At 48.8% G+C, this 14,579-nt stretch overlaps 1 protein-coding gene across 1 annotated transcript in view; it reads left to right on the forward strand.

Annotated features, from left to right (window-relative positions):
* The window catches only part of LOC137449645 (nucleolar protein 10-like), a 51,944-nt gene that overhangs the window by 12,183 nt on the left and 25,182 nt on the right, over nucleotides 1-14,579 (forward strand). Inside the window, 4 exon segments of the mRNA XM_068155362.1 lie at nucleotides 448-533; nucleotides 797-875; nucleotides 2,314-2,463; nucleotides 10,728-10,794. Of these exon segments, the coding sequence (XP_068011463.1) occupies nucleotides 448-533; nucleotides 797-875; nucleotides 2,314-2,463; nucleotides 10,728-10,794 (382 nt within the window).

Here is a 14,579-nt window from a genome sequence, read left to right on the forward strand (position 1 = left end):
TGCATTTCTTCAACGAAGGGGCAGTGAAGTTTATTTCTTCCTTACAGTAGTTTGCATGAGGATAAGAAGTGATTGTGCAAGTGTGATTACTCGATCTCATTGGCTGTTTTAGGCATATAACAGTTAAACAGGATGACTTTGCAGAGCACAGTGCAGATAGGATTTCTCGGCAGAAACTGATGTGGTTTTACTTCAGAGTGAATCTGCAGGGATTAGCTGGCATGTGTGCCCTGCTCATTTTTGGAAATGCAGTGCTAAGGATTTTGACTTTTGGATCAGGTTAAAGGGAAGTTAGATGTGTAGAGCTGGTGTGTCGCCATTAAAGTATCTGCTGTCAGCCTGAGAAATCCGATGAATTGCTCATCGATAACTCACAACTGTATGTGAGTGCTGTCAGAACGCCAGGCGTCTGCTGCATCAGCTTGACACGTTTTCTGAACTCTTCAGGGTAAAGTGGAATGCTGGGATCCCAGAACAAGGACTTGAGTTCGGCTGCTGGACTGCGCTTTGAGCAGCGTGACAGCAGACACCGAGTGAGTAAAGGCTGCCTCCTGGAAGCAGCTGCTTCTGTTTCCTCTGAAGTGTTGCTTTAGTAACAAGCCTTACTTTGTGTGCAAATGACCTGCCCCTGGTCCTCTCTGCTTAGTGCTAGTGTGAATAAAGGGCTTTCTTAGGCACAAAGGAGTCTCTTAATTATTGATCTGAGGAGTAGTGCTTAATCTTTTACACAACTACCTTTTGAAGTAGTGTTTTGAGTGCTGTGAATTAATTGACCTTCCTTATCTGTGCTTTGCAGGATAGAGGGTTTGCCATCCATTTCAGCACTGAAATTTGATGGAGCTTTGAATATGGCTGTTGGAACACCTACTGGGCAGGTAGGCTTAACAACACCTACAGTAGTTCTTAGAAGATCCTGTTCCTGCAGTTTCCAATTCAAGTTGCTGTATGCTGAGTGCATTTACTGTAAATATATAGGTGTATGTTAATACTAGTGTTTAGAAGAGCATAAATTACACGAGTGGAGTAGTATAGAATCATACAATCAATAAGGTTGGTTCTTCAAAGTGCTCTTTGCTGCAAGGACCACTTACAGTCATCACATCCTCCATAGCTTCAAATTCTTCAGTTTGCTTGTGACTGAAGGTGAAGGAGTCAGGTGTGTGGGGAGGCTGCTGCCTTTTGAGGCCATCAGGATCATCTCAGTACTTGTGTAAAGCTCTCCCTTACCTTGGTAGTGGCTCAGAAAACAGAAGTGAGTGATGTCATCTTGGCTTTGCAGGGGCTGTGACAAATTATGAGACTCTTTAAAAAATCAAGCCCCTTCCCAGTGCAAGCAAGAGTGATGAGTAAGTTGGAAAGGAGGAGTTTCAAATCCAGCATGCTGGCTTTTACCAAAGATTCTTTTGTAACTGCAGTCTGCTGTGCAATGGGCAGGGCTTGGCACAGGGTCTCGGCGGGTGTAGATGTGGTGCTTGGGGATATCATTTAGTGGTGGATGGGGTAGTGTTGGGTTCAAGGTCTTTGCCAAGCTAAGTGATTTTGTGATTCTTTCAATAATTGTTCTTACTGTCTCATCTTTCTGTGAGGGGTGATGTAATTTACAGATATGATAAAAGCAGTTAACAAAGTGGAGCAGGGATTTTTTTCTGCCTTCAGCAGTCTCTTAGTGCATTTAGAAAGCCGTAGCTTGTTCAATAGTAGGTACAGATGCTTAGAGCTCTTGAGCTGTCCTTGCCATGATGCTAGTGTATGTCAGGCAAGGTTTACTGCACACTAGTATCACTTCAATGAAAATATATTAATAAAAATATATATTCACCCTTGGAGTTAGTATTCACACATTACATGTGAAAGAGTTAAGGTCTTTCTCGAGTTCCACAGGAGACTTTGCAGATGAAAATGCATGCTTCTGGAAGACAAGGCCTGTAGTCTCTACTTGCAATTTACATTGTGATGTTGTGCTGAGTGAAAGTGGCATTCACTGAATGCCAAAGGGAGTCAAAAATGAAATCCTGAAAGCCTTGAAAACAGTTCATTTTTCCAATAGAAATTGAAAAGGAAGATGGTGAGCTCTTACATTTGCTTTTGAATTTTTTCTAGTCTGAGGCATGCTGTGGTCAAACCCCACTGCCAGCATAGCTGGGCTCCCATCATAAGCCCTTTTCAGTGAGCAGAATTACATCTTCTATGCAAATCCCATCCATGTATTCAAGTAAAGTCTCAAGTTTAGCTAAATCTTTAGTAAAGATCTGGTGTGTTTTCCCCTCTTGACCTTGCGGTGTTGCAGGTTTCATCTGTCTCTTGCTCTTGAAGGTTTTGCTGTACGATCTCCGGTCTAGCAACCCACTGATAGTCAAAGATGACCACTATGGGCTGCCCATCAAGTCGGTTCAGTTTCAGCCTCAGCTGGATTTGATTCTCTCTGTGGACTCTCGAATCCTAAAGATGCGGAACAAAGACACAGTAAGTTAATCTTGCTGCTTGCAGATTTCTGAATTTTCATTTCTTTTCATGCAGCTTAAATAATAAAGCTGAAATTCAGAACAGGAAGTTGGATTTTTCACGTGTTCTAATTTGCATCAGCATTTTGGTCTGTCAGACTAAATAAACCAGCATCTGGGAGGTTAATCAGCAGCCTGTCAGGTATCAAGATGTAGTCCTGGGAGTTTTTTAACTGTTCATATATGTCTGCCTAAGGTGCTCCTATCAGCAGGAAGGTTTGAACGTAAAAAGCACTACCCTAGCCACTGCCCTGGTTTGTGTATTGACCATCCCTGGTTAGGATGTTACGTGAGAGAGAACCTGATCATTGCAGCTCTCTGCTAGAGAGGGGCTGGCATCACCTCATCACCTGTTAAAGCCAGATGCTGCTTATTTGCACTGTGGAATGGACACTGTGCCTGGGTGCAGAGCAATGTGTGCTGTGCTGTAGGATCCTAATCCCTGCCTTTTGTACCGCTAAGCAGAATGGAAACATCTCTTCCATTGCATCATGCTGTTGTTTTATCTTCCTGCCAGTGACACTTGCCCCAGAGATTCCCAGGAGCACTGGAGTGCCTTGCTCAGTTTGAGAGACTGTTCAGTGCTGTGCCTTTTAAAAAAGTTCTCTCTGCTCTTCTGGCTTTGCAGTGAAGTGTATCAGGAGCAGTTGCAGTTCAGAGGCACTTTTGCTGACTGTTCCAGGCAGTTGTTTCAGTGCTTCTACATAAACTTTGAACATCCTCTTATTTTTCCATGTGCTTGCAAGCAGGTTTTTGTAAGCTCCTCTGCAGTTATTTTTAATTGTTTAAAATTATTGTTTAAAGGAGCAAATTATTACTTGAAACATCTGCAGTGGCCTCTTCCCATTTTTCCCAGGTAGATGCATTTCCCTCATTGAGAATGAAACACTGTGAGGCTTGTCAGATGGCCTCTGTAGTGGGAAGGCAAAGATAGCTTTGGACTCCTTTCTACAGTGTGTTCCAGCTGGCTCCACCTCTCCCAGATGTTGGTTCCTGACTATCTCTGGCTGGGAACCAACTGCAGAGGCAGTCTGCAGGGTGGAGAGCATATGGCTTTGATACCAGAATAGCCCCATGCTGACACGTGCCTTGGGATGGGGAGGAGGCTTTTGTCTGCTAAGACCAGGGTAATTAATCACTGGGGAGAGACCCGGGTGGGTGGGGTAACAGCATGTAACTGAGAGGGAAAGGAAGGGCCCAGAAAGGTAGGTGGGATTGCTGCAGGGAAAGAAAAAAGGAGAAACGGGATCAAAATTTGCTCTGTTCCTGTCCCTCATTTAGAACTGGGTAGACATGTACTCTCATGCTTCAGATTCTGTGGCCCAGCTCTTGGAGACTCTTCCTCTGCTGTCTGTCTTGTGTGTTGGCTTCTAAAAGCACCTGTATTTTGTCTGGCTTTTTCAGACTCTTCCAATTATTTTTTGTTTGGTTTTTTTTTTTTTTTTTTTTTTTTGTGGGAGGGTGTAATATTGTTGCCTGCTTTTACTTTTCATAGTTTCATTCAGGGTTGGAAGGGACCACAAGGATCATCTAGTTCGAACCCCCCTGCCATGGGCAGGGACACCCCACACTAGATCAGGCTGGCCAGAGCCTCATCCAGCCTGCTCTTAAACACCCCCAGGGACAGGGCCTCGACCACCTCCCTGGACAACACATTCCAGGGTTTCACCACTCTCATGGTGAAGAACCTCCTCCTCACATCTAGCCTGAATCTCCCCACCTCCAGCTTCATTCCATTCCCCCTAGTCCTATCACTACCTGAGATCCTGAGAAGTCCTTCCCCAGCCTTCCTGTAGGCCCCCTTCAGATACTGGAAGGCGACAATTAGGTCACCTCGGAGCCTTCTTTTCTGCAGACTGAACAGCCCCAACTCCTTCAGTCTGTCCTCATAGGAGAGGTGCTCCAGCCCTCTAATCATCCTTGTGGCCCTTCTCTGGACACGCTCCAGCACCTCCACATCCCTCTTGTAATAGGGGCTCCAGAACTGGACACAGTACTCCAGGTGGGGTCTCACCAGGGCTGAGTAGGGGGGGAGGATCACCTCCCTCGACCTGCTAGCCACACTTCTCCTGATGCAGCCCAGGATCTGATTGGCTTTGCGGGCTGCAAGTGCACATTGAGAGCTCATGTTGAGCTTTTTGTCCACCAGCACCCCCACGTCTCTCTCCTCAGGGCTGCTTTCCTGCCAGTCACTGCCCAGCCTGTATTTGTGCCTGGGATTGCCTCGACCCAGATGCAGGACCCTGCACTTGCTCTTATTGAACTTCATGAGGTTGGCTTGTGCCCACCTCTCCAGCCTGTCAAGGTCCCTCTGGATGGCCTCCCTTCCCTCCAGCGTGTCTGCTGCACCACACAGCTTGGTGTCATCAGCAAACTTGCTGAGGGTGCACTCAATGCCACTGTCCATGTCACCCACAAAGATGTTGAACAAGACAGGTCCCAGGACTGATCCCTGAGGGACTCCGCTTGTCACTGGCCTCCACTGCGACATGGAGCCATTGACAGCCACTCTTTGGGTGCGGCCATCAAGCCAGTTCCTTATCCATCTAGTGGTCCACCCATCAAACCCATGTGTCACCAGTTTGGAGACCAGGATGTGGTGCAGGACAGTGTCAAAGGCTTTGCTCAGGTCCAGGTAAATGACATCAGTTGCTCGCCCCTCATCTATTAATTTTGTCACCTGCTCATAGAAGGCCACCAGGTTGGTCAGGCAGGATTTGCCCTTGGCAAAGCCATGCTGACTGTTCCCAATCACCTCTTCAGTATTCTTTTGAGCGAGTAGTGACTCCAGGAGGATCTGCTCCATGATCTTTCCAGGCACAGAGGTGAGACTGACTGGCCTGTAGTTCCCTGGTTCCTCCTTATTACCCTTTTTGAAGATGGGGGCAATGTTTCCCCTTTTCCAGTCTGTGGGGACTTCACCAGACTGCCATGACTTTTGAAATATAATAGAGAGGGGTTTAGCAACCTCATCTGCCAGTTCTCTCAGTACCCGTGGGTGTATCCCGTCGGGTCCCATGGACTTGAACACTTTCAGGTTCTTCAGATGATCACGAACCTGATCTGCACTTACAGTGGGCAGTTCTTCCTCCCCGTCCCTGGCTTTGACTTCCATAACATCAGGAGTGTGGCTAGAGGCCCTTGCAGTGAAGACTGAGGTAAAGAAGTTATTAAGTACCTCAGCCTTTTCCTCATCACTTGTGACCATGTCACCATTTTCCTTTCTGAGGGGGCCCACACCTTCCCTAGTCTTCTTCTTCCCATTAATATACCTGTAGAAGTTCTTAGTGTTCCCTTTAATCTCCCTGGCTAGATTCAATTCAAACTCTGCTTTGGCTTTCCTAACCAGGACTCTTGCTGCTCGGGCAGCTTCCTTATATTCCCCCTGTTCTACCTGTCCTTCTCTCCACTTCCTGTAGAGTTTCCTTTTAAGTAATAGTGTGTCCAGTAGCTCCTTGCCCATCCAGGCAGGCCTCCTAGCATTCTTACCTGCTTTTCTCTTTGTTGGTATACAGAGCTCCTGGACACAGAGGAGGTGGTCCTTGAATACTGACCAGCTGTCCTGGGTCCCTCTTCCCTCCAGGGCTTTGTCCCACGACACTTTGGCTAGCAGATCCCTGAAGCGATCAAAATCTGCACGCCTAAAGTCTAGGGTTGTGAGCTTGGAATACTTCCTCCTGATTGCCCTGAGGATATTAAATTCAACTGCTTCATGGTCACTGCAGCCAAGGCCGTCTCTGAGCCTCACATTGCTTACCAGCCCTTCCCTGTTGGTGAGAACAAGGTCCAGCACAGCACCATTTCTTGTTGGTTCCTCTACCATTTGGAGGAGGAAGTTGTCTTCTATGCACAGTATCACAGTATCACAGTATCACTTAGGTTGGAAAGGACCTCGAGGATCATCGAGTCCAACCTGACACCGCAGACCCCATGACTAGACCATGGCACCAAGTGCCACGTCCAATCTCCCCTTGAACGCCTCCAGGGTCGATGACTCAACCACCTCCCTGGGCAACCCATTCCAATGCCGAATGACTCGCTCGGTGAAGAACTTCCTCCTCACCTCGAGTCTGAACCTCCCCTGGCGCAGCTTGAGACTGTGTCCCCTTGTTCTGGTGCTGGTTGCCTGGGAGAAGAGGCCAACTCCCTCCTGGCTACAACCACCCTTCAGGTAGTTGTAGAGGGCAATAAGGTCACCCCTGAGCCTCCTCTTCTCCAGGCTAAACAATCCCAGCTCCCTCAGCCTCTCCTCATAGGGCTTGTGTTCAAGGCCTCTCACCAGCCTTGTTGCCCTTCTCTGGACACGCTCAAGTGTCTCAATGTCCTTCTTAAACTGAGGAGCCCAGAACTGGACACAGTACTCAAGGTGCGGCCTAACCAGAGCAGAGTACAGGGGCACTATGACCTCCCTGCTCCTGCTGGCCACACTATTCCTAATGCAGGCCAGAATGCTATTGGCCCTCCTGGCCACCTGAGCACACTGCTGGCTCATATTCAGGTGGCTGTCGATCAGCACACCCAGGTCCCTCTCTGTCTGGGAGCTCTCCAGCCACTCCGACCCCAGCCTATACCTCTGCATGGGATTGCCATAGCCAAAGTGCAGCACTCGGCACTTGGACTTGTTGAAAGCCATCCCATTGGACTCTGCCCATCTTTCCAGTCGGTCGAGGTCCCTCTGCAGAGCCTTTCTACCCTCTAATTGACTAACATCTGCCCCTAACTTTGTGTCATCTGCAAACTTGCTGATGACTGACTCTACCCCTTCATCCAGATCATCAACGAATATGTTGAAGAGGACAGGGCCCAGCACTGATCCCTGGGGGACACCACTGGTTACTGGCCTCCAGCTGGATGCGGCACCGTTCACGACCACTCTCTGGGCCCGGCCCTCCAGCCAGTTCCTAACCCAGCACAGAGTGTAGTGGTCCAATCCACAGGCTGACAGCTTAGTCAGCAGTTTGCTGTGGGGGACGGTGTCAAAGGCCTTGCTGAAGTCTAGGTAGACCACATCCACAGGCCTCCCCACATCCACCAGGCGGGTCACCTGATCATAGAAAGAGATCAGGTTGGAGAGGCAGGATCTGCCCTTCCTGAATCCATGTTGGCTGGACCTGAGCCCTTGGCCATCCTTCAGGTGCGCAGTTATTGCTGCCAGGATAATCTGCTCCATCACTTTCCCTGGCACTGAGGTCAGGCTGACCGGCCTGTAGTTTCCAGGTTCCTCCATCCGACCCTTCTTGTGGATGGGGACCACGTTGGCCAGTTTCCAGTCATCTGGGACCTCACCAGTGAGCCAGGACTGGAGGAAAATGATGGAGAGTGGCCTAGCTAGCACATCCGCCAGCTCTCTCAGCACCCTAGGATGGATCCCATCTGGTCCCATGGACTTGTGGATATCCAAGTGGCTCAGCAGGTCCCGAACTAACTCCTCATGGATTTCCAGGGTATTACTCTGCTCCCCGACCCCAACGCCCAGCTCCAATCTGCAGATATGCAGTCCAGGAACATCCTGGATTGCTGGTGCCTTGCTGTGTTGTCCCTGCAGCAGATGTCCGGGTGGTTGAAATCACCCATGAGGACCAGGGCTTGTGACCTGGAAGCTGCTTCTATTTGCCTATGGAGGGCCTCATCTGCTTGGATCTGCTGGTCAGGTGGCCTGTAGGAGACCTCCACAGTAATATCTCCTTCCCCTGTCCTGCCTTTAATTTTAACCCATACACTCTCAACTAGCTCATCATCCCTCCCCAGGTGGAGCTCCACTGATTCCAACTGGCTATTGACATAGAGGGCAACACCTCCTCCTCTCCTTCCCTGCCTATCCTTCCTAAAGAGTTTATACCCATCTATGCCTACATTCCAGTCATGGGATTCATCCCACCAAGTTTCAGTAACAGCCACTATGTTGTGGCACAGTGGCCCTTAACTCATCCTGTTTGTTGCCCAAGCTGTGCGCATTCGCATAGAAGCACTTCAGCTGGGCTGGCCCTGTCCTCCTCTTGTGCCAAATCCCCTTGGTTTCCACAGAATGTCCTGGTGGATCATTCGTGGCCTGCCTCAGGGCAGCAAGCTTAGAGCCCTTACCAGCTCTCCTTCTCTCTCCTGCTGGTGAGCTGCCCCTCTGTTTGTCACCAGCCAGCAGGAGACTATTAACCCTTTCCCCCTTCAAATCTAGTTTAAAGCCCTATCAATGAGCCCTGCCAATTCCTGCCCCAGGATTCTTATCCCCCTCTGGGACAAGTGTGTCCCATGAGTTGTTTTCAGCTCAGGTGCCTTGAAAACCAATCCATGATTGTGGAACCCAAAGCCCTGTCGATGGCACCAGCCCCTGAGCCATGAATTGATCTGTCGGCCCTTCCTCAGTGTGTCCTCATCCATTGCTGTCGTTAGAGGGATGGCAGAGAACACGACTTGAGCCCCTGATCCCTTTAGCAGTTGCCCTAAGGTTCTGAAGTCTTTTTTAATAGATTGTGAGCCTCTCATTGTTACATCGTCACTGCCCACCTGAAAGACCAGCAGTGGGTAGTAGTCTGAAGGACTCACGAGGTTGGGAATTCTATCTACAATGTCTTTTACTTGGGCACCAGGGAGGCAGCTGACCGCTCTATGAAATGGGTCTGGTCTGCATATTGGGCCCTCTGTTCCCCTCAGTAGGGAGTCTCCTATGACGATGACCCTACGAGGTTTCTTTTCTGGGTAAGTTTTGATGGCTGGCCTGAGGCAACCTGTCATTGGTGCAGCTTCTGACCTTCTTGAGTCCTCGACCTTACCAATGACCTGTTCCTCCTGCAGAGCCTCATACCTGTTCTGTAACTGCACTGGAGGCAGCGTGCTGCTCACAGGAGCAGACTTCCTTTGTTTGCATTTCTTTCGTCGGGCAGAGACCTGTTCCCATTGGCCCTGCTCATGTGGGTTACTACAGGGAGGTTGAGAATCTTGCTTCTGGGAAGGTATCAAACTCCCTGTTCCCCTAAGTGTTACCCCCTGTTCTGGTTTAGAAGAGATTACATTATGGGAATCGTCAATTTTCTGCTCGCCATCTCTTCTAGCTCTTAGCCTTTCCACCTCTTCTTTTAGTTTGACCACCATGCTCATCAGATCACTGACCTGCTCACACCTGACACAGGAGCTGCACCCTCCATCCTCCATGTTGAGTGCCAGGCTCCAGCACTCACTGCAGCCACCTACCTGAACATCTGCATGCTTGTGTGTGGTTTCTGTTTGGGTGCCCACTGTCCTTCTGCTAGCCTTTGCTCTAGTGGTGACCATCTTGCAGCAACCACCCTCTCCGTATGGCTTTTGTTTTTTTTTTTTTTTTTTTTTCCCCTGTTAGTGAGCAGCCGAGCTGCGCTCCTCAAGCTGCCTCTTCTGTCTTCCGCCACGCGCTGGGTTCTGTTTGGTTTGCGCGCGGTCTCCGCGGCAACCCCTCCCCAGCTACATCACTGCCCTCAGGCAGATATGCAATCCGAGCCCCCTGCCCCTCCTCCTCTCTTCGGGAAGTCCCAAGCCACCAGCCCCTTACCGCCTGAAAAGCAAGGGAATCAAAGCCAAAAGCCAAACTCCCAGAGCTGCGCTCCTCAAGCTGCCTCCTCTCTCTTCTGCCACGCGCTGGGTTCTGTTTGGTTTTCTCAAGTATCTTCAATTCTAGTCTAAGCTATCTAGACAAAAGTAGTAAAAGCAGTGGTATATGTTGACCTCTCTAATACTGAGTCTATAAATAAAGTGCTGAGCTGTAGAGCTGTATTTCATTTTATGTTGACATGAGCAGGGTGGAAGAACCAAGCTCCAGAATCCAATTCTTTCAGTCTGTGGTTTCATGCAAGGAAACTTGCCAAAATAAAATCTAAACCTACCACATTCACAGCTAATAAAATGAGGGCTACAGTGACAATGTGCCAGAAGTTTATGGCCCTTGCCCTCCCTTTTGAATAAAAGATTAAAATAAACGTGTCAGATGAGCACAGAAGTGTGAGCTGTACCTGGCTGTGTCCTCAGGAACCAGTAGGCCACACTTCCTGAAGAGATGAGAGCAGGGACAAAACACAGCATTGAGTTCCCTCTGTTACGTTCAGACACTTGAACAAAGGTGGAACAGATTTTGCAGAACAATAAAATATTGTTCCATCATTTTTTTGTAGCTTCTATAATGGCTGTTCCTAGTATGTAGATGTAATGAATCTAATGACATTGTTTGGAGTTCTTGAATGTCTTTTCTTCCTGCAACTCCAGGGGAAGATATTTACTTCGATGGAGCCAGAGCATGATATCAATGATGTCTGCCTGTACCCAAACTCAGGTATGTTAGACACATTCCTGTCTTCGGTTTGAAAAGGAAAGCTTGTGTTACCTTAGTCTTTTTTTCTGTTTACGTGATGGGAATTAGATCTGCTTTGTCTTTGACAGAGCTGGGAAAAAAGTGTCAGTAGTGTTGTTCCCTCTGTGTTAAATCAGAGCCCCTGCAGTTAACTGGCAGCACGGTAGCTTCCGAGTGGTTGACCTCTCTTGCTCTTTCAAATAGCTGAAGTATTTCACTTAATAAAAATATGAATTTTGGCCTTTTGTTGCTGCCAAGTCCCAGATGAGTGAGGGCTTGCTTTCTAGAGCTGGGAAAAATCTCTTCACAGCAAGTTACAAATGTTTGCAAGTGTTCCCCTCTGTCGTAGTTTGGGCTGGGTGCCCTTTGCTACAGGGGTGTTTCCTGTGTCCAGAAGGTCAGCCCAGTGGGTGGACACAGGAAGTTAGGTTATTTTCTACCATGATCCCTTGCACCACTATAAGTTTCACGGCGGTGTCTGGCACTTTCTCTTTCCTTCCTCTTCGCCACCTGGTAACTGGGGGAGAGATCTCCCGGCCATGGGCCTGGCTAGGCCCAAGGCCACGGGGGGATGGGCAGTCTCAGATCTGGCCTGCTGAGACTATCCTAGCAGTGGGGGGGGAAGGAGGAGCCCTGGGGGTTTTGGGTGCACCCTCAGGTGGGGATGGGATCTTTCTGGGTCTATTTTGGGGTTCTTCTTGTCACTGTGTTTCTAGTTCTTTGCACACACTCACTGTTCTCTATTTAAACTTTCCATCACTTTTGCAATCCGTTTGTCTGAGTTGTTATTTCTGCGCGTGGTGGTGGGGGGGTTTGCCCCAACCCATTGCACCCTCTATCTGATCTTTCTGGTTTCAAATACAGCACTTGCTGTGCCCTCCCTTAAGTTTGCTCTTTTGGGCTGAAGTGTAGATTCCCAAGTGTACACATGGGTATAGTTTCTGGGAGTGCTTTTGAATTTGCTGCATCCCAGTGCTTCCCACCTTTAGGAGTAAAACTGTTTTACAGTGATGGTTGTCTGTGCACACATGCTTTTGCTGTACCTCAGAATTCCCTGCTTGAGCTGAGTTGCTTAGTTCTTTACTACGTGATGCTTACTTCCTTTTTAGAAAGCACTACTGAAAAAAGAAGTAATAAAACTTAGGGCCACTGGGATGGCACAGGGCCAAACTTGATTCAGGGAATACCTATGCTGCAAACTCCACTATTATCTTAATTTTAGAGAAGGGTAGAAATGAAGACAGAGTGACTTGGCCTTTAATTTGTACTAGGAGCTCAGATTGAAGATTGTGTAGATAATTGAGTTTGAGATTTCTAATGAGTTAAAACTTAAATGTGTGTGTTTTGCCAACTTCAATTAAGAATGGATAGGGTTGTTTGTTTTCTTTTGGTTTGTTTGGGTTTGGTGAGATGAGCACTTCCATGCTGGTCCCTGATGAGATGGTAAGCATTTCTGACCCTGTGCAGGAGCAAAACTGTAATGGTCTGCAGGACCTCTCTTATGAAAATCACAGTATCACCAATGTTGGAAGAGACCTCAAAGATCGAGTCCAACCTGTCACCACAGACCTCATGACTAGACCATGGCACCAAGTGCCATGTCCCTCTTGAACACCTCCAGGGATGGTGACTCCACCACCTCCCTGGGCAACACATTCCGATGACGAATGACTCTCTCAGCGAAGAACTTTCTCCTCACCTCCAGCCTAAACTTCCCCTGGCACAACTTGAGACTGTGTCCCTTTGTTCTGGTGCTGGTTGCTAGAGAGGAGAGACTGATCCCAGGATGCTCAGGTCTAGCCCCCTCTGGAGCAGCATGGTTTTTCACATCGAGCTAAAATTTCCTTTGTGACCTGGACAAGGGCACAGAGCACACTGTCAGCAAGTTTGCTGATGATGCCAAGCTGGGTGGAGTGTCTGACACACCAGAAGGCTGTGCTGCCATTCAGCCAGACTTGGACACGCTGAGAGCTGGGCAGGGGGAAATTTGATGAAGTTCAACAAGGGCAAGTGTAGAGTCTTGCACCTGGGGAGGAACAACTCCAGGCACCAGTGTAGGCTGGGGACTGGCCTGTTGGGGAGCAGTGAAGGTGAAAGGGTCCTGGGGAACAGAAGGATGACCATGAGGCAGCAGTGTGCTCTTGTGGCCAGGAAGGCCAATGCGTTTTGGGGTGGATTAGAAGGGGTGTGACCAGTAGGTTGAGTGAGGTTCTCCTCCCCCTCTGCTCTGCACTGGTGAGGCCACATCTGAAATATTGTGTCCAGTTCTGGGCCCCTTAGTTCAAGAGAGACAGTATGCTACTTGAGAGTCTGGTGCAGAGCCACAAGGGTAATGAAGGGAATGGAACATCTTCCATATGAGGAGAGACTGAGTGAGCTTAGAGAAGAGGAGACTGAGAGGTGACCTCATCAGAATAGAATAGAATAAACCAGGTTGGAAGAGACCTCTGAGATGGAGTCCAACCTATCATCCAACACTATCCAATCAACTAAACCATGCCACCAAGCACCCTATCAAGTCTCCTCTCCAATGATGGTGACTCCACCACCTCCCCAGGCAGCCCATTCCAATGGGCAATCACTCTCTCTGTGTGGAATTTCTTCCTAAACCTCCCCTCTCCCCGGGGTTTTGATAACTGTGTTCTCCTATGGACGACGGAGATTGGAGTCAATACAGCTGACCAATATGATCGAGTATTGTTCCTTTATTGTTCCAGTGTTGCAGGCCTATAGCACAGTAAAGTAAAGCATAGAAGAAGGGAAAGGAAAGGCAGAAGTGTGTAGCAAGGCAACTGCTACAACTTATATAAACTCGGAGTGCCTTGTTGGCATGGCTTCATTGGTTCCCTACAAGTGACCACACATCGCACTATTATAGATTATTGGTCCAACTACGAATGACACGTGAGGCTTGTTGATGCAGGTGCATGTCCTGTGTTGTTGTCCTTTCTGTGTTTATAGCTACCAGTGCCCTGTTTTAGTTACATGCTGCAGGCACAGCACTGTTTTGCTACACTGCTAGCTGGCTCTGCATTTATGCTGAGCATGGCCTACCACCATGTCAGGCTCTAGCCCTGCACTGCCAGATGGCTCACACTGCTCGTCGCTGGCATTGCCACATTCTTCCCCAGCCCTCCCCAAATGGTCTTGACAGCACTGAAGATGGAGATGTGTCAGCGTATGGTTTCCTTTGTGGGATAGGTGCTGCTTACCTTTTGATTCACCAAGGCTTTTGATACCGTCTCTCGTAACTTCCTCATAGGTAACTCAAGAGCAGTGGGTTAGCTGATGTGAGGTGGGTTGGTAACTGGCTCAGCAGCAGAGTTCAGAGGGTTGTGGTCAGCGCCACGGAGTCCAGTTGAAGGCCTGTGGCCAGTGACGTTCCCCAGGGGATCAGTGCTGGGTCCAGTTCCGTTCAATGATCTTCATTGGTCGGTGAGGAGATTGAGTGGACTCTCAGTAAGTTTGCTGATAATACTGAGCTGGAGGATTGGCTGACACCCCACAGGCTGTGCTGCCATCCATTTAGATCCACTCAGGCTTCACAGCTGGGGGAGAAGCCTCATCGAGTTCAAAAAGGACAAGTGCAGAGTCCTGCATCTGGGCAGAAATGGTACCAGTACAGACTAGGGGTTGTCCTGCTGGGAGGCAGCTCCATGGAGAAAGGCCTTGGAGCATCCTGGGGTACATCAAGAAGAGTTTGGCCAGGTCTAGGTAGGTTTCCTTGCCCCTCTACTCTGCCCCTGGAATGCTGTGTCAACTTTTGG

Source organism: Melanerpes formicivorus, unplaced genomic scaffold, assembly GCF_026170545.1.
Source record: "Melanerpes formicivorus ecotype bairdi unplaced genomic scaffold, bMelFor1.0.p_v2 SCAF_31, whole genome shotgun sequence".
Classification (NCBI taxonomy): Eukaryota; Metazoa; Chordata; class Aves; order Piciformes; family Picidae; genus Melanerpes; species Melanerpes formicivorus.